At 51.7% G+C, this 22,339-nt stretch overlaps 1 protein-coding gene across 2 annotated transcripts in view; it reads right to left on the bottom strand.

Annotated features, from left to right (window-relative positions):
* Positions 1-22,339, bottom strand: part of Pax2 (paired box 2) — an 85,915-nt gene that overhangs the window by 32,046 nt on the left and 31,530 nt on the right. The window contains exons 5-7 of one of the 2 annotated variants that reach the window (XM_055591609.1): positions 13,327-13,412; positions 11,519-11,638; positions 5,647-5,715 (exon numbers count right to left, since the gene is read on the bottom strand). In XM_055591609.1, the coding sequence (XP_055447584.1) occupies positions 5,647-5,715; positions 11,519-11,638; positions 13,327-13,412 (275 nt within the window). The remainder of the gene's footprint in view (positions 1-5,646; positions 5,716-11,518; positions 11,639-13,326; positions 13,413-22,339) is intronic. The other variant, XM_055591610.1, reaches the window with a different exon arrangement.

Below are 22,339 nucleotides of genomic sequence, written 5' to 3'. Positions count from 1 at the left end.
GTGTGTGTGTGTGTGTGTGTGTGTGTGTGTGTGTGTGTGTGTGTGTGCGTGTCACGTTTCATCTGTAGGTCAGAGTAGGGCCATCTTCTCTCAGCCACTTTCTCCCCACAGTCTCTCTTCTCAAAAGTTGAGGGTCCTGGTTAAACTGAATAGGACACCACACACACACACACACACACACACACACACACACACACATACACACACACACACAACCCACCATGATAACAGAAGAGGAAAGAAAAAAGGGTCTGGTTGGGAAGAGGGGGTTAGTAGACATGAGGAAACACGAGTAGATATAACAGAACTGCACATATACGAGATGTTCTCATGAAAGCTATTGTTATGCATAACTAATAGTTGCTGATAAAAAAAACAACTATTATCACGAAAACAAAAACAAAAACAGGAAAACCAAGCCACGAGTTCTGGTCCACTCACATTGTCCTAGTGCTCACAACACGGGCCCCACGAGGTACACAGAAAGGTCTGGGCAGGCAGATACTCTAACTTGGCCATAAGTCCCTCCGATCTCTCATGGCCTCGACCTGTCAGTCATTTATTTCCCTAGAATTCTCAGAGAAAGGTGAATGTCTCAAATCACCTTCCCCAAGAGAATTCAGTAGCTGTCCTCAGCCCACAGGGAGCCCATGTGCTCATCACACAGTCACTGTCCTCGGCCCACAAGGAGCCACGTGGCTATCACCCAGCATCTGTCCTCGGCCCACACGGAGCCCACATTATGGATATCACCCAGCATCAGAAGAAGAGGCAGGTTTCAAGGAGACCTAGTGGTACCACATTCTCGTCCCTTTCCCACTGCCCGAGACACCCACGGCGCCCCTTCCCGGCTGCCCTAGGTGCTCCAGAATGTCTTTGGTTCTGCTTCCCACACGGCCATGCCACCTAGCACCCAGGCAGCCAAGTGTCTGGGCTGACCACACTGCCAGGGGGTAGATGGCGGGTGGAATGGAGGAAGACTCAGGAGCCCCCAGAGCCCCGTGTACATCTGCACTCTCTGTCCCAGCTTCCCAGACTTTCCTAGCCTAGGGTAGTGTGTGTGTGTGTGTGTGTGTGTGTGTGTGTGTGTGTGTGTGTGTGTCCCTGTGTATGTGCCCGTGTGTGCCATTGTGTGTGTGTCCCTGTGTGTGTGTGTGTGCCCATCTGGGTATGGGTGTGTGCCCCTGTGTGTGTGCCCCTGTGTTTGTGTGTGCCTGTGTGTGTGCCCCTGTGTGTGTGTGCCCGTGTGTGTGTGTGCCCCTGTGTGTATGCGTGAGCCCCTGTGTGTGTGTGCCCATGTGTGTGTGTGCCCCTGTGTGTATGCGTGAGCGTTTGCACAGTGTCCCTGCATTTGTCCCCGGTCCCTGGCTCCCTCGCTCTCCTGCTCACACTCTTCTGGAGCGCCTAGCGGCCTTGGTGGCAGCTGGATGGGCTCCAGTCTCCCGAGGAGGAGAGCACTAACTTCGCAAACTACTTTAATGCACGTTCCTGGGGTTGCTTTCCTCTCGCTTCTCTTCGCTCCCCATCCTCTCTGTCTCTCTCACCTTCTCTGTCCCTGTAGGCACCCTAACACATGCACACGCGCACACTCACACACAGAGGGACGCATGCTATAGCTAGTCCTGAGAAGATGAAGCTGGTGCTGAGTAGAGGGGAAGGACAAGTTCTGCTCAGCCAGTCACGGGAGAAGGCCACCGCCGGGGTCCTCCACAGGCTTCGGGGGACGCCCACACCCTGTCTCCAGTGGAGATGAACACAAAGGGTGCTTTGAGGCTGGCCCGCCTGAGGGAGGAGGGGATGCTGACATTTCATGAGGATGGCCAAATGAGAAGCCACCTGGAGGCCAGGCCACAGGGCTGCTAGGGAGGGAGGGGAAGAAGGCTGGCCTGCAGCAGGTTGAGGTTTGTGAGGCCTCTTGTCTGGGGCTGTCAAGGTCAGCAGGTTTGGGTTCATTGAAGGGTCAGGATGGTTTGAATTACTGGCTCTGCTGTAACTAGGCTCTGAGGCTCATGACTGACTCCCAGCTCCTGCGCCAGGCCCCACCCTCTCCTAGCCTGTTTGGTCTCTCCACCACTGTGGGCCAGAAAATGAGGGTATCCAGACAGCTAGCTCCAAGGCCACCATGTCTCTGATGGAGGCAGGATGGGGAAGGGTGGCTCCCTGGCCTCAACAGTTTTGGAGGCTGCAGGCACCCTGGGTCTCTCAGGCCTTCATTTTCTTCATATCCATTCCCGGGGTGCCAGGCCAGCTGCTCATCTTTTTCCATTGCCCCATGGTCTGCAGAAGATGGGGGCACCCGGAAAGGCGAGCCCACAAGCAGCAGCACCCAGAGAACCCCCTGAGCCTGGCTCCTCCCTTCTTTGTCCAGAGTCTGTAAGAGGGGGGTGGGGTGGGGTGGGGTGGGGTGGGGTGGGGCAGCAGACCTGAGGCCATGGAGTTTTTGCTTGATGGCCTTGCTGGGCCAAGTGGGGAGGAAAGACTAAACCAACAAACAGGGCTGGAGGGCATTTGCCCAGGGGAAGATGCCAATGGAAGACATGGAGAGATGATGGGCTCTGTGTGAGGCTGAGAACACAGGGAGGCCTGGAGCCTGTTTGCCCTTGCCGGGATGTGTGACCTACACTCAGCGCTCAGGAGCAGAGAGGCACAGATAATCCCCTCTGCAGCACCTCGGTGCCTCTTCTCCTGGGGTAGCCAAGCTCTCCGCTTGTCTTGTGTAGAGAATGCACCAGTGTGGTAGACCTCGGAATACTTGAAGCAAGTCACTCTTGAGCCACAGCAGCATGAACTAGCCAGAAAGAAAACCTGACCATTCTGGCTTTCATCTCCAGCACACGGCCACAAATGCCTGCACCTGTCAGTCCCACACAGCCAAGGTTAAACTCGGTGCCGCCCCACGACAAACACAAGTCACCTCTGCACAGAGATGAAGGCTTCACAAAACGTCCACGCAACCCGCATTTGCTTCTGAAGAGTCACGCAGGCGCTCGGCCAATGTTATCCAGGGAGTTCAGCTGAACTATGCGATCAACTGAGATAGGAAAGAGCCCTCTGCAGGAACGGCCAACAGTTGTATTTCCTTGATACCAAGAAGGTCTAACCAGAAGGAAGAATGAGCATTCATAAGTGGGTCTCTCTCTGCAGTATCAGTGACCTTTGAACTTAACTCTTTCTTGAACTGGACTGCAGCCAGGCTTTGGGTCCCTGACTCGGATGAACGTAAACAGAGTGTTATCACTGCCGTCAACCTGTCAAGCCCTAGCATTGCCTGGACAGGGGGATGTCCTGAGTCAGCTTTGCTTTCTGGACTTCCAAGGGACCTGTTGCACTGAGGCAGAGTCTGGGACACATGCTGGCTAGTACACCTCACACGGGAAGCCACACAACCCCAGCGTAACCCACAGAAGGCTCCTTACTCCAGGCCCCGCCTTCCCTGGCTTCAGTTATCTTCAGTCTAAAAAGATTAAGTGGGAAATTCCAGAAATAAACAATTCATAGGTTTTCAGTTGTGTATCTTTCAGAGTAACCAGATAAGAGCCTGGGCTGCCTGCTTGGTCCCATCCTGTGTTCAGTGTATCCGTGAGGTACCGGTTGCCCACTCGGTAGCTGCCTCCATTATCACACTAACTCTCACAGCGCCGACCTGTCACTATAATTGTTCTATTTTGTTATTGTTGTTGTTCGTCTCTTACTGTGTCTACCCTCTACCTTAAACTCCTGTCTGTCTGTATCTGGAAAAACAAAGCACGTGTGGACAGAACTGGGCATTTAGGGCTCTCTATGATTTCAAATGTCCACCGGGGCTCTTGGAGTCACTTCCCGAGGGGTAAGACAGGACTATTGTGTTGTCTCTCCTCCTTCTCCAGTTCACTCTCACTTTTACTCTCTTCCCCCCACCCCCATGTGTATGTGTGTGTGTGTGTGTGTGTGTGTGTGTGTGTGTGTGTGCGCGCCTGTGTCTGTGTGCTCCTTCAGGCTGTATCCTCTCCCACTGAAATAGCATGTAGTCAGCAAAACTTCCCTGTGTCCTTCCCATGCAGGACAAGCTCAGATCCCTTGCTGGGCCCAGCCAGCCCCCCACACTAAGACCAAAGGCCATTAAGAGACTCAGACTCGGTTTATAGTCTCTACCTCTAAATGCCAGCCCACAGTCCTGTACAAGCCTACCTTGCTGGCAGTGCTCACCCGCACACCTGCTGCCTTAGCAAGCGATACCCAGAGATCCAGGGCCTGGACTGCCTCTCCTCTTCCCCAGGATTCCCCTGCCTGTCTAGCACTGGTTCTCTTCCCACGGTTCCTCCAAAGGACAGCTGGGAAGAGCTTGGTGACCAGGGCACGCCTGGTTTCCATTAATGAGATACACGAGTGTAAGCCAGCCATGGAGGCAGCCTACAAAAGGAGGCGATCACGGGCGGCCAGGAGCCGAGCTGCTCAGGTAATTGGTTTATCTGTCTGGAAGCAGGGGGAGCAATCTCAGCACAGACAGACTAGCCGTAAAGTCTCTTCCTTAAGGCTATTTCCTTTGTCTTTTCAATTGCTTGCACATCCATGTGAGAGAGGGAGAGAGTGTTAAAGAGAGAGGGAGAGGGAGAAATGTTAATTTGTGAATTAATGGCTTTTCTCAGCGGAATTGTAAATTCAAATGTCACCTCACACGGTGACACCACCGCTGGTCTGCTGAAGAAGCAATGATAAGATCCCCCACCTCCCTCGGTGCCCCTCCCTCCCCAAAGATAGCTGTGGAGTGGAACATGCTACTTTTAATTTGCAATAACAACACAACAGAGGTATGCAGTAATGACTGCCTCTTCTGCCCTCCTCCCCCCTTTCTGCCCCCCAGTCCAGGTGGCTCCCCCATTGCCTCTCTCCCCACCGCCTCCTGGAGCACCGAACCTTACCCTGCTGCCCCCACCCACCCCAGCCAGTGCCTGATCACATGGGGGGTGCCTTTGGAATTGGCGATGCTGCAACCCTCTCTTCTCCTTCAATAATCAGGGAATTAATGACCCTGAAGTTAAAGTGAGGCTGATACCGAGGCCCTGCCCAGCGCTGGGAAAAAGCCTTCATTGTTTTCAAGCAGGAGGCGGGCAGCAGTGAGGGAGATTCATGGATGGAGATTGAATATGCAATTTTCTTTCACCTTGCCAAGAGCTGCCCCTGGGCTGTGCCTGGCCTAAATTTTTCCTTTTACCATCTCTGCCTTATCCGGCCCTCCCACCTCCCTTCCATTCTTTCCAGAAAATTACCTTCAAAATTGATTTCCACTTTTACAAACAAATATAATGGGAACACAGGAAAAAACTTGGGCCGTGATGAATTAGGGCTGTCAGGTGCTTCCAGGTCTCCTTTGCTTTTGTTTTACTACCCGATCTACTCTTTGTTTTTCCAAGGGCTAGAAAAACTGCCCCCTTCCACCGAGCGGCTGACCCTCTGGGCCACCAGGCCTCAGCCCCAAACCTCCGAGGTGTCCCATGGCGGAAGTGATCAAGGCCCAGAGACTGCTAACTTCCAGGGCTCTCAGTGAAAGCATGTGCCTCTGGCTCCAGCTGGCTATCTGCCCTTCAGCCCCGTTCTCTGCCATCACTGGCCACCGCCCCCGAGCTGTTCCCCTCGACCCCCACACCGTGTTCCCTCTGGCCCTCATACCTCTTAAAGTCCAGACCAGATGCAAACCTCCACCTCCTCTAATGTGGGCAGGACCAGTGTATACCTCGACTAGAGCAAATAAAAGACAGACAGACACTGAGAGATCCCGAAGGACAGGCAGGTAGATTGGGGGGCCCGATCCCCAAACCGGGAGACCAGGCTCCTCTTCAAAGAGATACAAAAGTTCTGAGCTGCAAATCACACACGGTCCAAATGGGAAGGTCTAGTCCTCTGCCTCAGTCCTCCTAGTCCCAGGGCCCAGCCACTCCTAAGGGTGGTCTTGGGACAGCCCACTGACTGGCCAACAGGTGTAGGTTGATAGCAGTGGGTTCTTGTTTGCAGGCCCGTGCTCTGGACTGTGAACACTCAACATGTCTCTGTCTGGCCTAGGACACTCCCTGGTTACTGGCGCCAGCATGCACATAGTCATACAGTACTCTCTCCAAGCACGCACATGACATAAAAAATGGCATGCCTTCTTAACATGTGAAATTTCCCACCCCCTTACTTGCAAAGATCTCAGAGCAGTATTACACACACATGTCCTTGCATAAACCGTAGAAAAATTATATTTGGGTTCAGAAAACAAGCATATATTCGCCAAGGTAAATAAACAAACTTTCGTGTAGGAGCAGAAATGCACACAGAAAGACAGAGGGAGTAAAAGCCCTCTTTTACTTTTACTTTTAATGCTACTTTTAATTTGCAATACCAACACAACAGAGGTATGCAGTAATGACTGCCTCTTAGAATTTTTCTATTTACATGCATAGAAAACTCTGGTTGAAGCTAAAAAGTGACAAGTAGGCCACTGGATAACCACGGAGCGACAAAGTGAGCATGCCAAGTGGGCAAAGGTGTCTCCTCTGCACAGGTGAGGCCAACTGCCCTCTTTTCCAGATTAGCTTGTCCCAGAGCTACGAGCAGCCCCGTTGGGGTCAGGGAGTCTAGGCCCAAATAGACTTCGTTCTCATATAACTTCATCTCCTTATAAAATCTTCACTTGCCAATTAGACTGTTTTTTGCCTAGATACACAGTGATCCATCCTTCAGGGAGGAAGTGGCGTAACACTGTGGACCAGCGGTTCTCAGTCTCCTGACGCTTGACCTTTTAATACAATGAAATTACTTTCATTGCTACTTTATAACTAATTTTGCTACTGTTATGAATCCCAATGTAAAGATCTGCATATTTCCAAAAGTCTCAGGTGACACCCATGAAAAGGTGGCCCAATCCCCTAGGGGTCAAGACCCACAGGTTGAGAACCACCGTTCTAGACACATACTGTTCTACAAACCTCTCCACAGACATAAGGGTTGTTACTCCCCCATTTGACAGAGGAGCGGGGTGATGAAATGACTTCCCCAAGGTCACCCAGATGAGTGGCTGTGGGACTCAAATCTAGTACTCCCAGTTAAGCCAGGGCTGAGTGGAGGCTCTGGCCCTGGCAGGCCTCCCTCATGTTCCTTCCCCCCAAAGAGGAGTTTTGAAACTTTCTCTTGCCTCAATCCAGGGCCCCTAGACACGTGCTGATCATTTCTACAGCTCAGTCTCCTTCCTGCCCCAAGTATAGCCTGAGCATCGCTCTTGGGGACTCCCAGGAGGACACTAGTGAAGGAAGTCATCTGCGTTTTCCAGCAGCAGCAGCAGCAGCATCCAAAGCAAATGGAGGCACTACAGGCAGTGACTGGACCAAGCGGCCATTTGCAGCCATGCAACCTGTCCTGCCTGCAAATGCACAACTGCACCAGCTGGGCACCACCCCACTGCACAATTTGTAGCGCCCCAATTAATGGAATGCAAAGCCATGGCCCCCTGCAAGCCCACACATCGGAGGCTGATACCAATGTGCCTCCCTCCCACAGGCCTCCCCATATGACTTCATTTGGAATTTCGGACAAGTTCTAGAACTTCTCCGTGCTTTACCACCACCGTCGGTGGACAGCAGTGCTGGCTGAAAGCAGCAGGGAGAGGGTAAAAGACTCCGGGTTTCTGTGGTTCTGTTTTTGTTTCTTTCCAGGCTGGGGGTCAAACCTAGGACCTTCTGCCAGCTGGGCAAGCACCCTACCATGTAGCCATCACCCTAGCCTCGCTTTAGGTTCCGATTATACAGAGACTGGCGCAACTCTGTTTTCCAGCCACAGAAGCCAAGGTGTGTAACATTCAGGGAATTGTGTTTCTTAGATTTCCAGAGAATCCAGCTCTAATCTACCTGCCCATAATCGTAGCTGGAGGTGAAGGTTTCAGCAGAGCACTGATGAGGATTTCTCCTCCTTGGATTAAGAGACAGCCTGTGTCTCATGTGCGTGTTCCATGCAAAATTTCTTTATCTCCACCTGGTTTTTCTGGATCCCTAGGAGTAGGGTCCAGGCTGCTTGAGTGTCAAAGTAAAGCCTGGGTTTTTGCACATTCCCACAGTCCCGGGCTTGGGGAGGAGTCTCAGTCAGCTCCCACCCCAACCCTGAGTCAAAGCCAATTGGCCTTGACTTGGTTGCCACTGATTCCACGCGGCTGTCCACATCCCAAGGGCCGGAGCCTTTACCGCTCTGTGTTTTATCAGTGTGAACACCAGTAACTAAGGCTGGGAAGGCCTTCTCTAATGCCAGTGCACTACAGTCATAGCCCTCACTAATGCCCACCACTGTGACATGGTTAGAATTAGAGAATGGGCCACATCGTGGAGTGGAAGACAGAGAGGCTTCCTAGAGGGCAGAGGGACCCCCAGCTTGCCTCAAGATAGGACGTTTCTAGGGAGATGTTCCACACCTGAGAGGTCAAAAGGAGACCAATGTAGCTGGTACATTTAGGACCATCCCAGGGGAAATGTATCTGGTCCGCCAGCCCCTCTGGGGTCTAGTCCCTGGACATTCACCCCTGCTCTCATCCTGAGGCTCTGCAGTCCCTCACATCAGTTTTCATTTTACCAAGAGTCCTGGCCCAAGAGTTGAAGGACACACCTGGATGTCTGTGCGGCCTGTACCCGAGGCGAGGCGCCTCCTGTGACAACCACAACAACGGGCTGCCCTGCCAGCTGCTTTGCTACCTTGGCCTGACTGTAGAGTTGGGCTACATCATCTTGACACATAATTATCTCCCCATTCTTAATCATCTGAGCTGCTCCTTAATGCAAACTGGGCCCTGCTGCTTGGAGGCCTCTGGAGTGGGGGAGGGGAGGAGGCCTACAGATCTCCCTGTGCGCTCTGCTCTCTCTCCCTCTCCTCCCTTTCCACCTGGGTCCCATGGGTCAAGAACAAGATGATGGCTGGGGAAAGCTGGCATCCCTCCCAGGTCCAGCTTCCAAGGAAAGGACAGCTCCATCTGGCCTGGGGTTGGAGAAGGAGGAGGAGGAGGAGGAGGAGGAGGAGGAGGAGGAGGAGGAGGAGGAGGAGGAGGAGGAGGAAGAGGAAGAGGAAGAGGAGCAGGAGGAGGAGGAAGAAGAAGAAAGAAGAAGGAGGAGGAGGAAGAGGAGGAGGAAGAGGAGGAGGAGGAGGAAGAGGAGGAGGAGGAGGAGGAAGTGGAGGAGGAGGAGGAGGAGGAGGAGGAGGAGGAGGAGGAGGAGGAGGAGGAGGAGGAGGAGGAGGAGGAGGTAAAGACAAGGCAAGAAAGCCCCTAGGGGGGGAAAATGGCAGCATTCCCGATGCTTCTGGTAGGCTGGTTAGGCCTAGCAGATGAGAGTCTGAGGCCCTCACTTTCCCTCACCTGGAGACTCCAGCTGCTTCTTGCACCGCCAACTAATGGAGTCCCCAAGCCAGGCCTGCTCCTGTCTCCTTCTGCCCAGAGACACTTAGAGCTATTCCTGCCTTCAGAGAAAAAGGCCTCCCTCTTACATACAGTCTTCGTCACTTCCTGGGACTCTGCTCAGGCTTCTTAGCACTCCCGCTGTGCCCCTTCATCACACCTGGCTAAGGCCACCCTGCCCTTGCTGCTCGTAGGCTTGATGCGAGATAGAATTTCAAGCTAACTTTGTTCTTAACACCCTCCGTCAGCCAGGGCCCTCCTCAAAGAGCAGCCCTTCCTGGAAACTGAGCTTCCTCCCTGCCTCTTTCCCCATATAAAGGCCTGGCCAGATTTCCACTATACCGTATCCATGGCCTTCTACTCTCTGGATGCAATGTTTAACATATGTCCTAGAGTATGGGCTTCCTAAGGACAAGAATCATATCCTGTTTGGCTCAGGGATCCACTATACCAAGCTCTTCTCATAGCTCACAGGCAGAGAGGGCCATTGTGTTGAACTGACTGAAAACAATGGCTGTGAGCAAGAGGAGGGGAGAGCGTTCTCTTCTTGACTTGACTGGCTAGCCCAGCCCTGGGCATCCCCACCTCCCTTCACCACCCATGAAGGCTCAGGCAGCAGAAGGCACAAAAAATGTTAGCCCCAGACCAATGAAGGGAGTCCAGAAGGGCTCCTGTGTCCTTCCGGTCCCCCTGGACACCTCATACTCTAAACAAGGCAGGTGGCTAAAGAGAAGCCCTTGGGTTTGAGGCAGACGCTACCAAGGTACTCAGGGTGCCAGAGAGCTTGGCTAAGACCTACATGTCAGAGGGCCCAGGGACAACTGGGGCTTAGGTCCTCTCCGGTAGCCTCCCCCTGCCCATCAGGGGCTGACGCCAAAACAACCACAATGAAATTTAGTGAGTGGCAAAGGCCGTGGCAGCCAAATGGGTTTGGATATTTTGGAAGAAGTAGAAATAGAGCCAGACAAGCTGTTTCCCTGTGAAACGAGGCCATTAGGGCTTCTGGAAGGAGGCCAGCACCAGGTCATCACTATCTTGCCAGGACTAGGTCTCTCCTGCACTCTATCCCTTCCGCTGGAGCCCAGGGCTCTTATGCTGTCTTCCCTCTGCCTGGGTCTGGAGAAGCCAGACGGCAGCTTAGGGAACGTCAGCTTTGTCCCTGTCTCTGTTCTTTAACCCCTCAAGAGTAGCTGGTCTAAGCCTGGGATGACCACAGAACCTACTTCTAAATATAACTTCTGAGGGAGAAGGGAGACACTGCCTGGTTCAGGTACACAGACAACAGGCATCCATTGTGACTACCTTGAGCTAATGAAAACGCTGCTTCTCCCTTTGTGTTCAAATTTGTGGCTTCTATTTTATGGAGAGTGTCTTTAGACTCCTATATACCCTGCAAAGACCACAAGTTACTACTTCCTTAGCTGAGACTGTGAGGGAATCAAAGCTGGAAGCAGGCCCACGCTATTGAAATCTGTCCATCCAGGCCTTACACCAGCAGCCAGCCAGCTGGCCACAGCGCAGCACTAGAGCCACAGCAGCTGAGAAGCGCCTTGTCCGTGCTCACGCCTATCGGTCCCTTCTCCTAATTACCCATTCCTCTCAACTACCCAAGGCACTGGCTGTGAGAGAAGGAGGGGAAGTAGGAGTAAGGATGGCGTCCACTCTCATGATGTGGACTATGGTGAGGCCCCAAGTGGTTTCAATGGGAGCAGTGTCCAGGTGTTACAGAGAAAGGACCCCAGGGTCGTCCATGTCCATGTCACCTGCTACCTTCTAACGGAGATCAAGGCCAAAGCAGGCTGGCCTTTCATCCCTGGGTCAGATGCCAGCTGTCTCCTCCACCTCTACAACCTTCCCAAGGTAAACAGCTCATGCCACACTCCTCCTGGCATCCCACAGGGACAGCTGGGGTGAGTCCCAGCAGAAGGTGAGACCATCGGGGATGAGCAGATGGTGGCCCCACCAGCAGCCACCCTCCCTCTCTCCAGGAGCCAGCAGGGCAGTGGGGGTACCTAGGCTTCACTGCTAAAGCTGATCTCCCAGTCAGCAGCTGCGAGGCCCGCAGAAACCGGAGCTCTGAGTCCAAGGACAAAGCATGCAAAGGAGGAGCCAATGCTCCTCCCTCCTCCCTACCTTCATCACGTTTCCTCTTCTCACCATTGGAGCGAGGAATCCCCAGGATCCCATTGATGGAGTAGGATCCCACTGGGTCGTTAGAGGCGCTGGAAACAGGAGGGGAGGCCGTGCTGGGAACTGGATGAGAAGAAGGAGGAAACACCGTCAGGATAGCAGCTGTGACTGAAGCCTCAGGCTGGGACAGAGAGGAACAGAGGGCAGAAGGAAGGACAAGGAGCTCATAGCCCCTTCCGCCCTCTGAGGCTTTAAGGAGGAATTACTCCCACAGACAGACAGTGTGGGCTGTTAGGCCAGCCTGAGGTAAATGGTGACCAGTCAACCCAGGCCTCCTCTGCCATCCATGGCATTTACTGATCCCTCAAGCCCCCTCCCCTCAGATGGCTGTAGTACAGGCTCAGAAACTGCCACGATTAGCTGTCTAGAAAGCAGTTTGGTGACCTTCTGGATAGCACAATTCCAATGGTGCCCTCTGGAGCTGTTCTTCTAATCCTGCCTAATCTAAAGGCTGAGCAAACCCTTCAAACAAAGTCCAGCTCCTTGCTTCTGGGTCTCCTGGGTGGAGTCTTTTCCAGCCCTGATTTAGAGTCCCTAAGAGCTGTTTCTGACATTCGGGGAGGCCCAAAGCTGGTCTCAGTGTTCCCTAGAAGCAGCTCTCTTTCCCAGTTGCTTCTGGTCTTAAAATCACTGGGGAAGTTACTGCTTGCCTCTTGGGGGACAGACTAGTGAACCCATTCTCTGTGCTATGGTGAGTCAGGTATAGCTGAGCACAACACTCCTTCCAGCGTGCTAACCCTGGCCTGGGTAAACAATGGCTCTTGGCAACCCCAGCAGGGCTGGACTAGCCATCTCTATCTCTCCTGCTGGTCAGGAGGGAAGGAGACCAAGGAGAAGTCGGTGTGCACACACAGGGCCTGGGAAGTTGCAGCAGGAGTTCTGGCAAGCCTGGGCTGTACCTCTGAAATCCCGTGGAGAACTAAGAGGGCCAGAGAGGCAAAGAGCAACAGAACACATGCGGTAGAGACAAAGAGATAAGAGGAAAGAGGCCAGAAGGAACGATGGAGAGAGACAGAGGGACAGATCCATAACCATACTCATGAGGGGAGGGAAGACGACTGGGAAGGAAGAGAGAGATGGAAAGAGGAGAGAAATTTAAAAGACTGGAGATCTAACTCCACGGAAGTGTTTTCCTACCACGAATAAGGTTATGCGTTCCATTCCCTCCTCCCTCGAAATCTTTAATTTTTTTTTAACTTTTTAAATTTATGTACACATGTATGTGTGTATGCCTGAAGACATCGGGGCAGAACCAGATCCTCTGCAACTGAAGTTACAGGTGCTGATGAGCCCTGCCCAGTGTGGGTGTTGAGTATCAGACTTGGGTCCTCTGTAAAACCAAAACTGCTGAGCCATCTCTTCAGCCCATGTCCCGCCCCAAAAGAGGCTTTTTTTTTTTTTTTTTTTTTTTTTTTAAGATGAAGTAAAAAATAGATATGAAAGAGTCTGGAACTTAAGGAAGGACACACAGGGAGATCAAATCAGATAAAACAAAAGATGATGGGGCCAAAGAAATGCCCAAAGACAAATGGCTGAGAGGCAGGAGGGAAGGACAAAAGGAGGGGGGGTACAGACTGAAGAGGCTACGTGGAAGGGAGGCACTGAACTAATATCACCAGAGAGAGCCTAGGAGGGAAAGGAGTGATTGGGGACCACGGAGGCCCTGAATCTCACTGGAGTGAACAGTGTCCAGGTCTGGACTGCGTTGTCTGGCATTTTCTAAGTGGTCCCCCTCCCCTGAGCCCTCTTACCGATGGTGTGGCCAGGGGCGGTCACTGCTGTCCCTGCCCCATCCGGCGTTGGGTGGAAAGGTTGCTGAACTTTGGTCCGAATGATCCTGTAAAGCATGGCAACACAGTCACACACCACAAGCCAAACCCAGGCTTGCCCTGCCTGGCAGAGGGTCCGTGCCCAGCACAGCTCTGTCCTCACTCCCCTGTCCCTGCCTTCCTGCCCTCACCCACTGCTGCAAGATGGGAGGTTTTCCTCCTCTTTGCTGTGCAATCCACCCAGCACAGCTCTGGGCAGAGGAGGTATGCACTCACGGTGCCCTGGGCACCAAACTGAACTGCGGCTTGAGTTTGGGCAGCGAGGGTCAGGGCACAATCAAGTGGGGGCACAGCGTCATTTCCATTTCTGAAGGGTGGCTAGTGGTCCGCCCTCCATCCTCAGTCACATATGTGTATGCCCTAGTACCAGACGCTTCTGGGTCTGAAGGCCATTTTAGCTGGCTTTCCAGCAAGGACCATATCACAGTCCTCCAGAGTCCTGGGAAAGAGCTTCCTCCCATACTAAGCAAGGAACTGAGGGCAGAAAGTAAGGGGCTGAGCCACAGGTGATCCCACAACAGCAGCTAGCCCCTTTGCCAGGCATCAGGCTGGCTTACACCTCCTTTCCTTTTCTGTGGGTCTTACTTGAGTCAGTTTCTTTACCAGACTGGTTGAGGAGCACCTTATGTACCCCCAGAAAATAAAGGAACAAATCAGACCTTCCCAGGAGGAATAAACCTACAATGCAGGAGTCCCAGAAAACCACAGAGTTCCATAACGCAGGAGCCCAAACTGGGGGACTGGGGAATGCTTTTCCCTACACCCCCAAGCCTCCCACTTTGTCCAGCTCAGTATTGTTTTTCCATACAGAAACCCAAGTTCACCTCCATCATCCAAGTAAGCTGCAAGCTGTGAGTCACTCGGCTTTAGCTTTTCTGATCATTTATAGGGACATAGGGGGGACCCCTGTCTCCCAATGCTGGAAGGTCGGGGGGCTATAGTTAAAGAATTTCAGGTAGCTCGAGGCAGTGAGGCAGCCAGTACCAGAGGAAGAGCCAACCCTTGAGGTAGGGGGTGAAGGGTTGAGGAAAGCAGAGCTGAGCAGGAAAGGACAGATGATAGTAGAAAGTATACCAGGCCATACAACAGGGCCGGTGCTGATTCTGTTACTCAGAAGCCTCACATTTCCCACTTTGTGCCTTTGTGCCTCTGTTTCGCCAACTGACGAATAAAGGGCTCACGGGGACACAGCATCTCCAAGGTCCCATTCCCCAGAAAAAAAATTAAGGTGATTCTAAGAAGATCAAGAGAATAGGGGGGCATTATGCCCAGGAGGAGGGTGGAAGATTAGTGAGGAAGCCAAGGAGGAACGCCTGACAGGGGATAATGCCTAGACGCATAGCCAGACATAGTTGAGGTGGACACAGGAGGGAGCAGAAATACAGCCAAAAGTTTGCACCTAACGGTAGAAACAGCTAGTTTCCACTCATTAAAATCTTGTATGTCAGTATTATATTTAATCTGTATGACTCATATGGACTTCTGCTAATTCTCACAACTTTTAAAATAAATGCTATCTTCATTGTGCAGACAGAAAGCCAAAGCTGACTAAGGCTAATGATTAAGGTTTCCTCAGGACCATACTGCTAGTTAGAGCAGAGTCCAAATTCATCCTCTGAAAATTGTGTCTTCTGCTACTTTGTCATCACGTAAGAATCAAGCCTCCAAGGCCTGAAGCCGTGAGCAATGCTCAAACTAGAAGGGTCATGGTCAAAGCAACTGATTCCAGGAAGCTAACAGTTAGGCATAAGGTGTAAACATCTCAAGAAAGAAAGGGAAGAATCATCAAGAGTGTAAAGGCCAAAAAAAGCAAGGAAGAATAGCCAGAATTGGTAACTAACTGGAGTCAGGCACGGCTCTAAAACACTCCCAGGTCACTGGAAGCTTGGTGGTATGTGTCGTTGTGGAACAGGGGTACAGGAAGGGGCATGGCCTAGGAAGGAAGCATGCCTTTGGCTCTGCATGTGTGAGGTGGGCCAGTCCAGGCATAAGCTGGCCCAGCAGCGAGGGGTTTATTGGTAAAGGGGCAGAGAACAACACGGAAGGCTTCAGTAGTGGCCACAGGTAGATCCAGTGTGGCACAGGGTGGCCTAACCTAAGCAAGTGGAGGGAGACATTAATCTACAGTGCCACTGGTGACATCACAAAGGGCAGAGGATTGGGGATAGAAGAGACATGTTTGGGGATCAGGATCAGGGTGGCCATTGGTGACTTTGAGGAGAAGTGTCTGAGCCAGGCAGCGGGAATAGGATCCTGGCAAAGAGGTGCAGAGAAGAGGGAGCGGGGGGGGGGGGGGTGGTAAAAAGATGACGGTAGTGTGGACGCTGACTTCCACAGCAACCTCAGGGGTAGCAAGGGTGGCTCAGGGCAGGAAAGAGCAGCACCAGAGGAAGAGAGTGAGGTTGCCAGGGAGACTGTAAATGGTGCAGAGCAGGGCAGAGTCACAGGGGGCTGGAGTGGAGGACCAGGGCAGCATTAGCTTGACCCAAGAACTTCAAGGAGCAGCCATCACAGCTTTGCCCTCCCAGCAGTCGGGAAGCAGAGGACGAGCTTTGAGCCTGGTCGGCACAGGAAAGGACCCAGAGCAGCTGAGAGCAATATGGCCTCATTATCAAGAACGTCTAGAAGGGTGCCAAGCAGTGTTCCCTACAGGACCTTCCAGGGTCTGGTAGCCCTGCAGGAGCTCTGCCTAAAGGCTGACAGGCTCTGGTTTAAGGAGTTCCAGGGCTGGGGCTGGGGGACAGAGATAACTGGACTGGCTGGTGGAGTTCCTGTCTTTATTACCAGAGCCTCTGACCCCTGAGTCACTGATACAGTTTTAGCTGAGGCAGCAAGTGATGGAAAATCGCTATGCCCTGACAGCGGCTTGGTGGTGCATGGGAGAGAAGTCGGGCCAGGTGCCTGCTATGAGTTACTAAGGCTTGTGGCGTCCATCCATGACCCCAGGCCGCAGGCACCTGCTAGGTGCCAGAGCTGATCATAGGGAATTTAAGCATCAGGGCTGTGAAAACCCAATGGATATCTATATTTCTCTTACATTCTGTGCTCACCCTGAGGTGAAAGACAGAGTGCTGCTCCCCCCCGCCAAGCGGGCTTTCCCAGCCTGGATCTCTTTCCTCCTTCACTTCAGTGAGAGCTCACCTGCTCAGTGCCTTACCCTGCCCCAGGATAAAGTGTCCCTACCCTCATGCTGTGCAGTGAAGGGAATTCAGGCTTTGCCTTTTTAAAAAAAGATTTGTTTGTTTTTATGTGGATGGGTGTCTGCCTGGCTATGTGTGTTCCTGGCACCCATGAAGGACAGAAGAGGCCATTGGATGCCCCAGAACTGGAGTTACAGACAGCTGTGGGCCACCATGTGAGTGCTAGGAAGCAAATTTGGGTTCTTTACAGGAGCAGCCAATGCTCTTAACCATCTCTCTGGCCCCTGATTTGTTCTGGTTTTGTTTGCTTGCTTTGAAATAGGGCCTCGCCTTTATAACCCAGAAATACCTCGAAGCTGACCCCCTGCCTCCTCGCCGCTGAGTGGTAGCAGTATAGGTGCGCCACCACTCCTGGCCTAGGGACAGAATTTGGGCTATGGGCTCCAGGCTCAGTTCACCTGAGTCAGAATCCCTGCTCTGTTTCGTTCTTCCCAGGATGCCCTGGGCTGTTTATTTCCTTATCTGAAAAGTGAGATGGTACCATTGTGTACTTCCCGTGGCTGTGGTGAGGACTGGTAGGATTATTCACATAAAGTGATTAGTATGATGGTTGGCATGATGCATGCCAGCTGTAATAATAATGTTCACTTGCGTTATTATCCCTGTGGGTGACCTCTAAGCCCAGCTGCTTTCAATTTAGGGGCTGAGCCAGGTACAGGCAGGAGGCCTCCCTTCTCAGTACGCCCCTACCCAATCAATGCAGGTGCTACCTGGGAGGAAATGGAGAGGATAGAGAACAGCGGGGGAGGGGGGGCAGGGGTCGCCCTCAGAAAGACTTCCGGGAAGCCAGACTGGGGAGTGGGCCAAGCTCCACCTGCAAGCACCCAGAAGGACCCACAGGGGTCTCAGGTGACGGCAGGGTGGTGGCAGGGCTTTAGAGCAGAGGATGATGAAGCCGGCAGTGGGTCTCTTCCTCTTTGGATAAACTCCCAGGAGTCCTCCACATCCTCCCACCTTGAAGATCAGGAGAGACTCAGGGGCTCTTTGGGACAGACGAAGGTCTGCCCGGGTCTGCCGGCAAGCCGGTTGAACTGGTGAAGAGATGGCTCAACCTTCCGCTGGGAATCCAGACTCCAACTTTACCCTTCTCCTTCTTCCTCCCTCTCTCTCCTCCTTCTCCCACTGTGTCCTCTGCTTTCTCCTCTGGTCTCGTCATCCCTGTCTTTCTCTCTCTTTGTCCATCTGTCCATCTCCTTGCACCCTGAAGTTCCACCATGGCTGTGTGAGTTTATTGATTCCTGGGAGCTGGGGGAAAGTGGGAGGTAGGGCTGGGGTGCAGGGCTCAGGGATGGAAATAGAAGGCTATAAATTATTTGTGACAGGAAAGCAATAGTGGCAGAGTGCTGAGCACAAGTCCTGTGTCACTATTAGATTCCTTTTAGCCTGATGACACTGTAAAAAAGGTTAAGTGTCTGCTGGAATCGTACACCTGAGGGGCCGGGTTGGCCTGGGAGCAGAACAAGCCACTGAGAGCAGGTATATCAATTCTCCAGGCCAATAATATTCCTCTCATTGATCGCCACGCAAAGTTCAAAAATCTCATTACAGCCAGGCAGACCGGGAACTTTTTACAAATCAATAGAATGATATAATGTATGTATACTTAGTACAAATGTATCTATTCATCTATCCATCCATCCACCGTCTGCCTCGGGGTTTCAAGTTAGCCTACCCATCATATTATGTTATGTTATGTATGATACTATATTGCATTAGATTATATGATAATAAATGGTGTGCAAAAACTTCCCCTCAGGTGGAAACAAGAAGCAGCCCTGTTAGCATTGCGATGACCTCAGACAGCTCACCTTGGAAGGAGTGAGGTCTAGACTGGTCAGGATTGCTGAGAGTGATGCCTCCCCAGTTGAGGCTCCAGTGATTAAAAAAAAAAAGCACTATGCTCAGAATCTTCCTGTGTGAAAGGCGAACTACTTCAAACATTTCGTTTGCTCCATTCTCCCAGTAACCCATTTTGCAGCTGGCCAAAGGCCATCTAGTTCACAAGCGACAAGTCAGAGATTTGAATTCAAGTCGACTATTCCCAGGACCTGCACCCTCGAATGCTCAGCTCCGCTGCTTCCAGAGAGAGACTTTCAAAAGAGCGGACTCCCAGACCACTAGACTGTACTGGACTAGCAGCCCATTCTTGGACATTAAGGCTAGGAGGCTCTCCTGAAACTCATCGTTCTTCACCAGACCGTGGGGGCAATAACATCTGTGAGAACCAGCTGCTGAGGCTATGTAGACATGGGATCTCCAAGAATGTCCTCATGAAACCCTGCTCACTGGCTTGGAGCAGACTGTCCTCCCAGCTTTGGAATCGCTTCCTCAAGGAACAGCAGGCTGTCCCCCAAGCCTGGCCACACCATTGCTTTGCTCAAAGAGCCTTAGGAGTAAAATGTCAAGTATCGGCACACACATCCTACTTACACATATACACAGATACAGCAGCGTAGACTGTTCCGCTGCGGAGTCTACAGAACATACTTAATTCCCAGTAGGGGATCTGTAAGGCAGGATGGGGAACGCTTCAGACTAGCTAAACTGACCACCCACTGATCCAGACAAACGGTAAGAGGGCGGGGCCTCTGCGGTGAACTTCAAGCTGCCTGGCTATCTTAAGCTGTGTCATTCTAAAAAACAAAACTATATTCGCTTCAGCAAAGGATCGTTTATCCAACAAACGCAGGTAATTGCCTCGTGTCCAGTCTTTGAGCAGTGCGCATGTCGGACACGTACCCCCAGCTCGGCCCTGAGACCAGCTGGAGACTTTCCCTAGCAGATCCTCAAGAGAGATGTGGATCACCAGGAAGCTGCTACTCCTGACGTGATGCCAGCTCCAGAGGACCTCACAGAACTGGGTATCCCCTTTCTCCCCAAACTGTGCCCCTGCTCTCCCCAGTGGCCACTTTGAGGTAGTCCACGCACACTCTTCCTTGGAAGGCTCTGCTTCTGTGCTCTCTATAGTTTAGAGGTGTCGCCCAGGCTTACTCACAGGCTCTGTGGGTTTTAGTTCGAACAATGAGAATATCAGTGAGGTGAGTCAAGCCATTCTTTGCAGCTGAGAGCAGGTCTTTCCATTCCAGCCAGAGCAGGACACAGCTGGAACACACAGGTTCTAGATTATGAGAGGGCTTCCCAGATGAATATATGTGTGTGTGTGTGTGTGTGTGTGTGTGTGTGTGTGTGTATTTGAGACAAAGAGAGGAGATGGCACTCATGTAGCCCAGGCTCACTTTTTTTTTTTTTGAGACAAGGTTTTCCTGTGTAGCCCTGGCTGTCCTGGAACTCGATTTATAGGCATCACACTCAGAGATCCACCTGTCTCTGCCTCCCGAGTGCTGGGATTAAAGGCATGTGCCACCATGCCTGGCCCCAGGCTCACATCTTAAACTCAATGTATGTGTAGCTCAGAGTTGCCTGGTACTCTCTATCTTCCCGCCTCCACTGCCCGAGTACTTGGATTGTGGGGATGCTCGTTGGGAAGCTATAATTAAGCTCCTAGAACGAGAACCCTAGCAGAAAGCTTGCAGAAGGGTGTCCTCAAATGACAGCCCTGGAACTACACGCATCAAAATCTCCTGGGACATTTGCTAAAATGCAAATCCCTCGGTCTCTCCTTGGTCTTCGTAAATTAGAAATTCTGAACTCTACAGCCTGAGAAGATGAGCCCAAGCCAGGGTGTGAGGGAAGCGCCTGCTGGTTTGGGTGGGGTGGGGGAGGGGCCTCAGGAGTGGGTCGCAGTGCCTGAAGATGGCTTCTCACTCATACTTCAGGCCGAGTTTCTCACCATCTAGTCATCCTCACTCCAACCAGAAGCTATCATTTTCCCTGTAGAGACTAAGCTCTAGGTTCAAAACAAAACAAAACAAAACAAACAAGTTTCAGCTGGGCGTGTTGGTAAATGCCTGTAACTCCAGCACTGGGGAGGCAGAGGCAGGAGGATCTCTGTGAGTTTGAGACCAGCCTGGTCTAAAAAGCGAGTCCAGAACAGCCAAAGCTTCAAAGAGAAATGTTGTCTTGAAACAAAACAAAACAAAAAAGTTCTTGTGTGTTCCTGGATGATCAACTCCCAGCAGTTTCCTAGATACTATGCAATTTCCAGCACCAACTTACCATTCTAAGACTGGCATTGAGGGCAAAATCCCCCCACTGTGTGTTCCTGGGAGCCCAGGCCAGACATGATTTACCGGGTTAGATGGGCGATGGGGCTGGCCCAAGGGGGCAATAGTGGTGGTTTGTGTGATGAATGGTAAGCATATGGATTGATTTAACTTCAAGATATGCATAGGTTTAAAAATTAAGGGGCAATGTGTTTAACTAACCATTTGGAACCCAGTCTGCAGAGCATGCCAAGCCAGAGCGTGACCAGACTACCTCCTCTCGTCACTGACCATGCCCTGGTCCAGCAGGGCTTCCGGCTAAAGCGGGGTCTACCAGCTGTTCCCCCATGGATGGTCCTGCCTGGGAGGGTCTGATGTTAAGTTGGTACTGCTGTAGGCTCGTTAGTGCGGCGCATCTTCCGCTCTGTGCCTCTCCATCTTCCCTGCCCCTCCGTGGGCATTCTGACACCCCTCTGTATGCAGAAGGAAGTCTGCAGGGATATTGGGCTTCCTGGTGACTGCCTGGCGGGCCACCTCAGCTACTCAGGTATTCAGAACAGCAATCCATCAGTTGCTGTCCTGAAAGAATAGGATGTAGCCAAGCCTTACCCCTGCTTCCTGTTTCGGATAGTCAGAGTTTCCCAGCCTTGCTTTCAAAAGCTTCTGCAACTGCCTCCTCCTGCTCCCACTGCGATCTCTTTCTGTTCCCTCATCCCCTCAGGGCCCAGCACAGAGCCAAATTCTTTCTTTGCTTATCCAGTTAATGCCGACTCCTCCCCTGGACTCAATTTGGCAAGAACAAATGTCATAATTATTTTTTCTTACCATCTAGCATCAAACAAGGCCAGCTATAATGTAAGAAATTACTAACTATTGAGCTATTGCTATTGTCGGAACAGAAGACTCTTAAGGGAGACTGCATGCTAATGTACGTTCCATATGTACCAGGCACTGCGCTTTACACGGAGTTGAAAATGTAATTCTTACGGTGTGTGGCGGTACACGCCTTTAATCCCTGCGCTCAGGAGGCAGAGGCAGGCAAATCTCTGTGAGTTAGAGGCCAGCCTAGTCTATGTAGTGAGCTCCAGGACAGACAGCTCTATATAGAGAAACCTTATCTTAAAAAAAAAATGAAATAAAATTTATTTATGTACCTATGAAGTACCTATAGGTACCTATGAAGATTATTATCTGTAGCCCTTGATGTGGAAACTGGGGCTCAGCACTATTAACTAAATTGCCTAAGGTCAGGCAGCATTTCTGTGACAGAGCCAGAATTTTTTCATGGGTGTCTCACTCTAGAGCCCACTCTGCTAGCTGCTTGTTTGTTAGCCTAGCTTATCAGGGACAAACGGTAGGACCCAAGTCCAGACCTCCCTAGGACAGCTGCGCAGGATAACAGTGGAAGTGGTTTAAAAGTTTTCACGTTTATTTATCTGTGTGTGGCATGCTAGGATGGAAGTCAGAGAGCATCAGTCGCCAGAGCAGATTATCTCTTTACAGCAGTCTCTTTGACTAGGGTGTGGGGATTGAGCTCAGATCATCAACCAGGGCAGCCCACTGGACGCCTTGCCGGCCTGTATAATTTCTTCTGTGTTCACTCTAGAATAGACATTTACAAAATGCGTTTTC

Source organism: Psammomys obesus, unplaced genomic scaffold, assembly GCF_907164565.1.
Source record: "Psammomys obesus unplaced genomic scaffold, mPsaObe1.curated_primary_1811, whole genome shotgun sequence".
Taxonomy (NCBI): Eukaryota; Metazoa; Chordata; class Mammalia; order Rodentia; family Muridae; genus Psammomys; species Psammomys obesus.
This window is presented reverse-complemented; position numbering and strand designations above follow the sequence as displayed.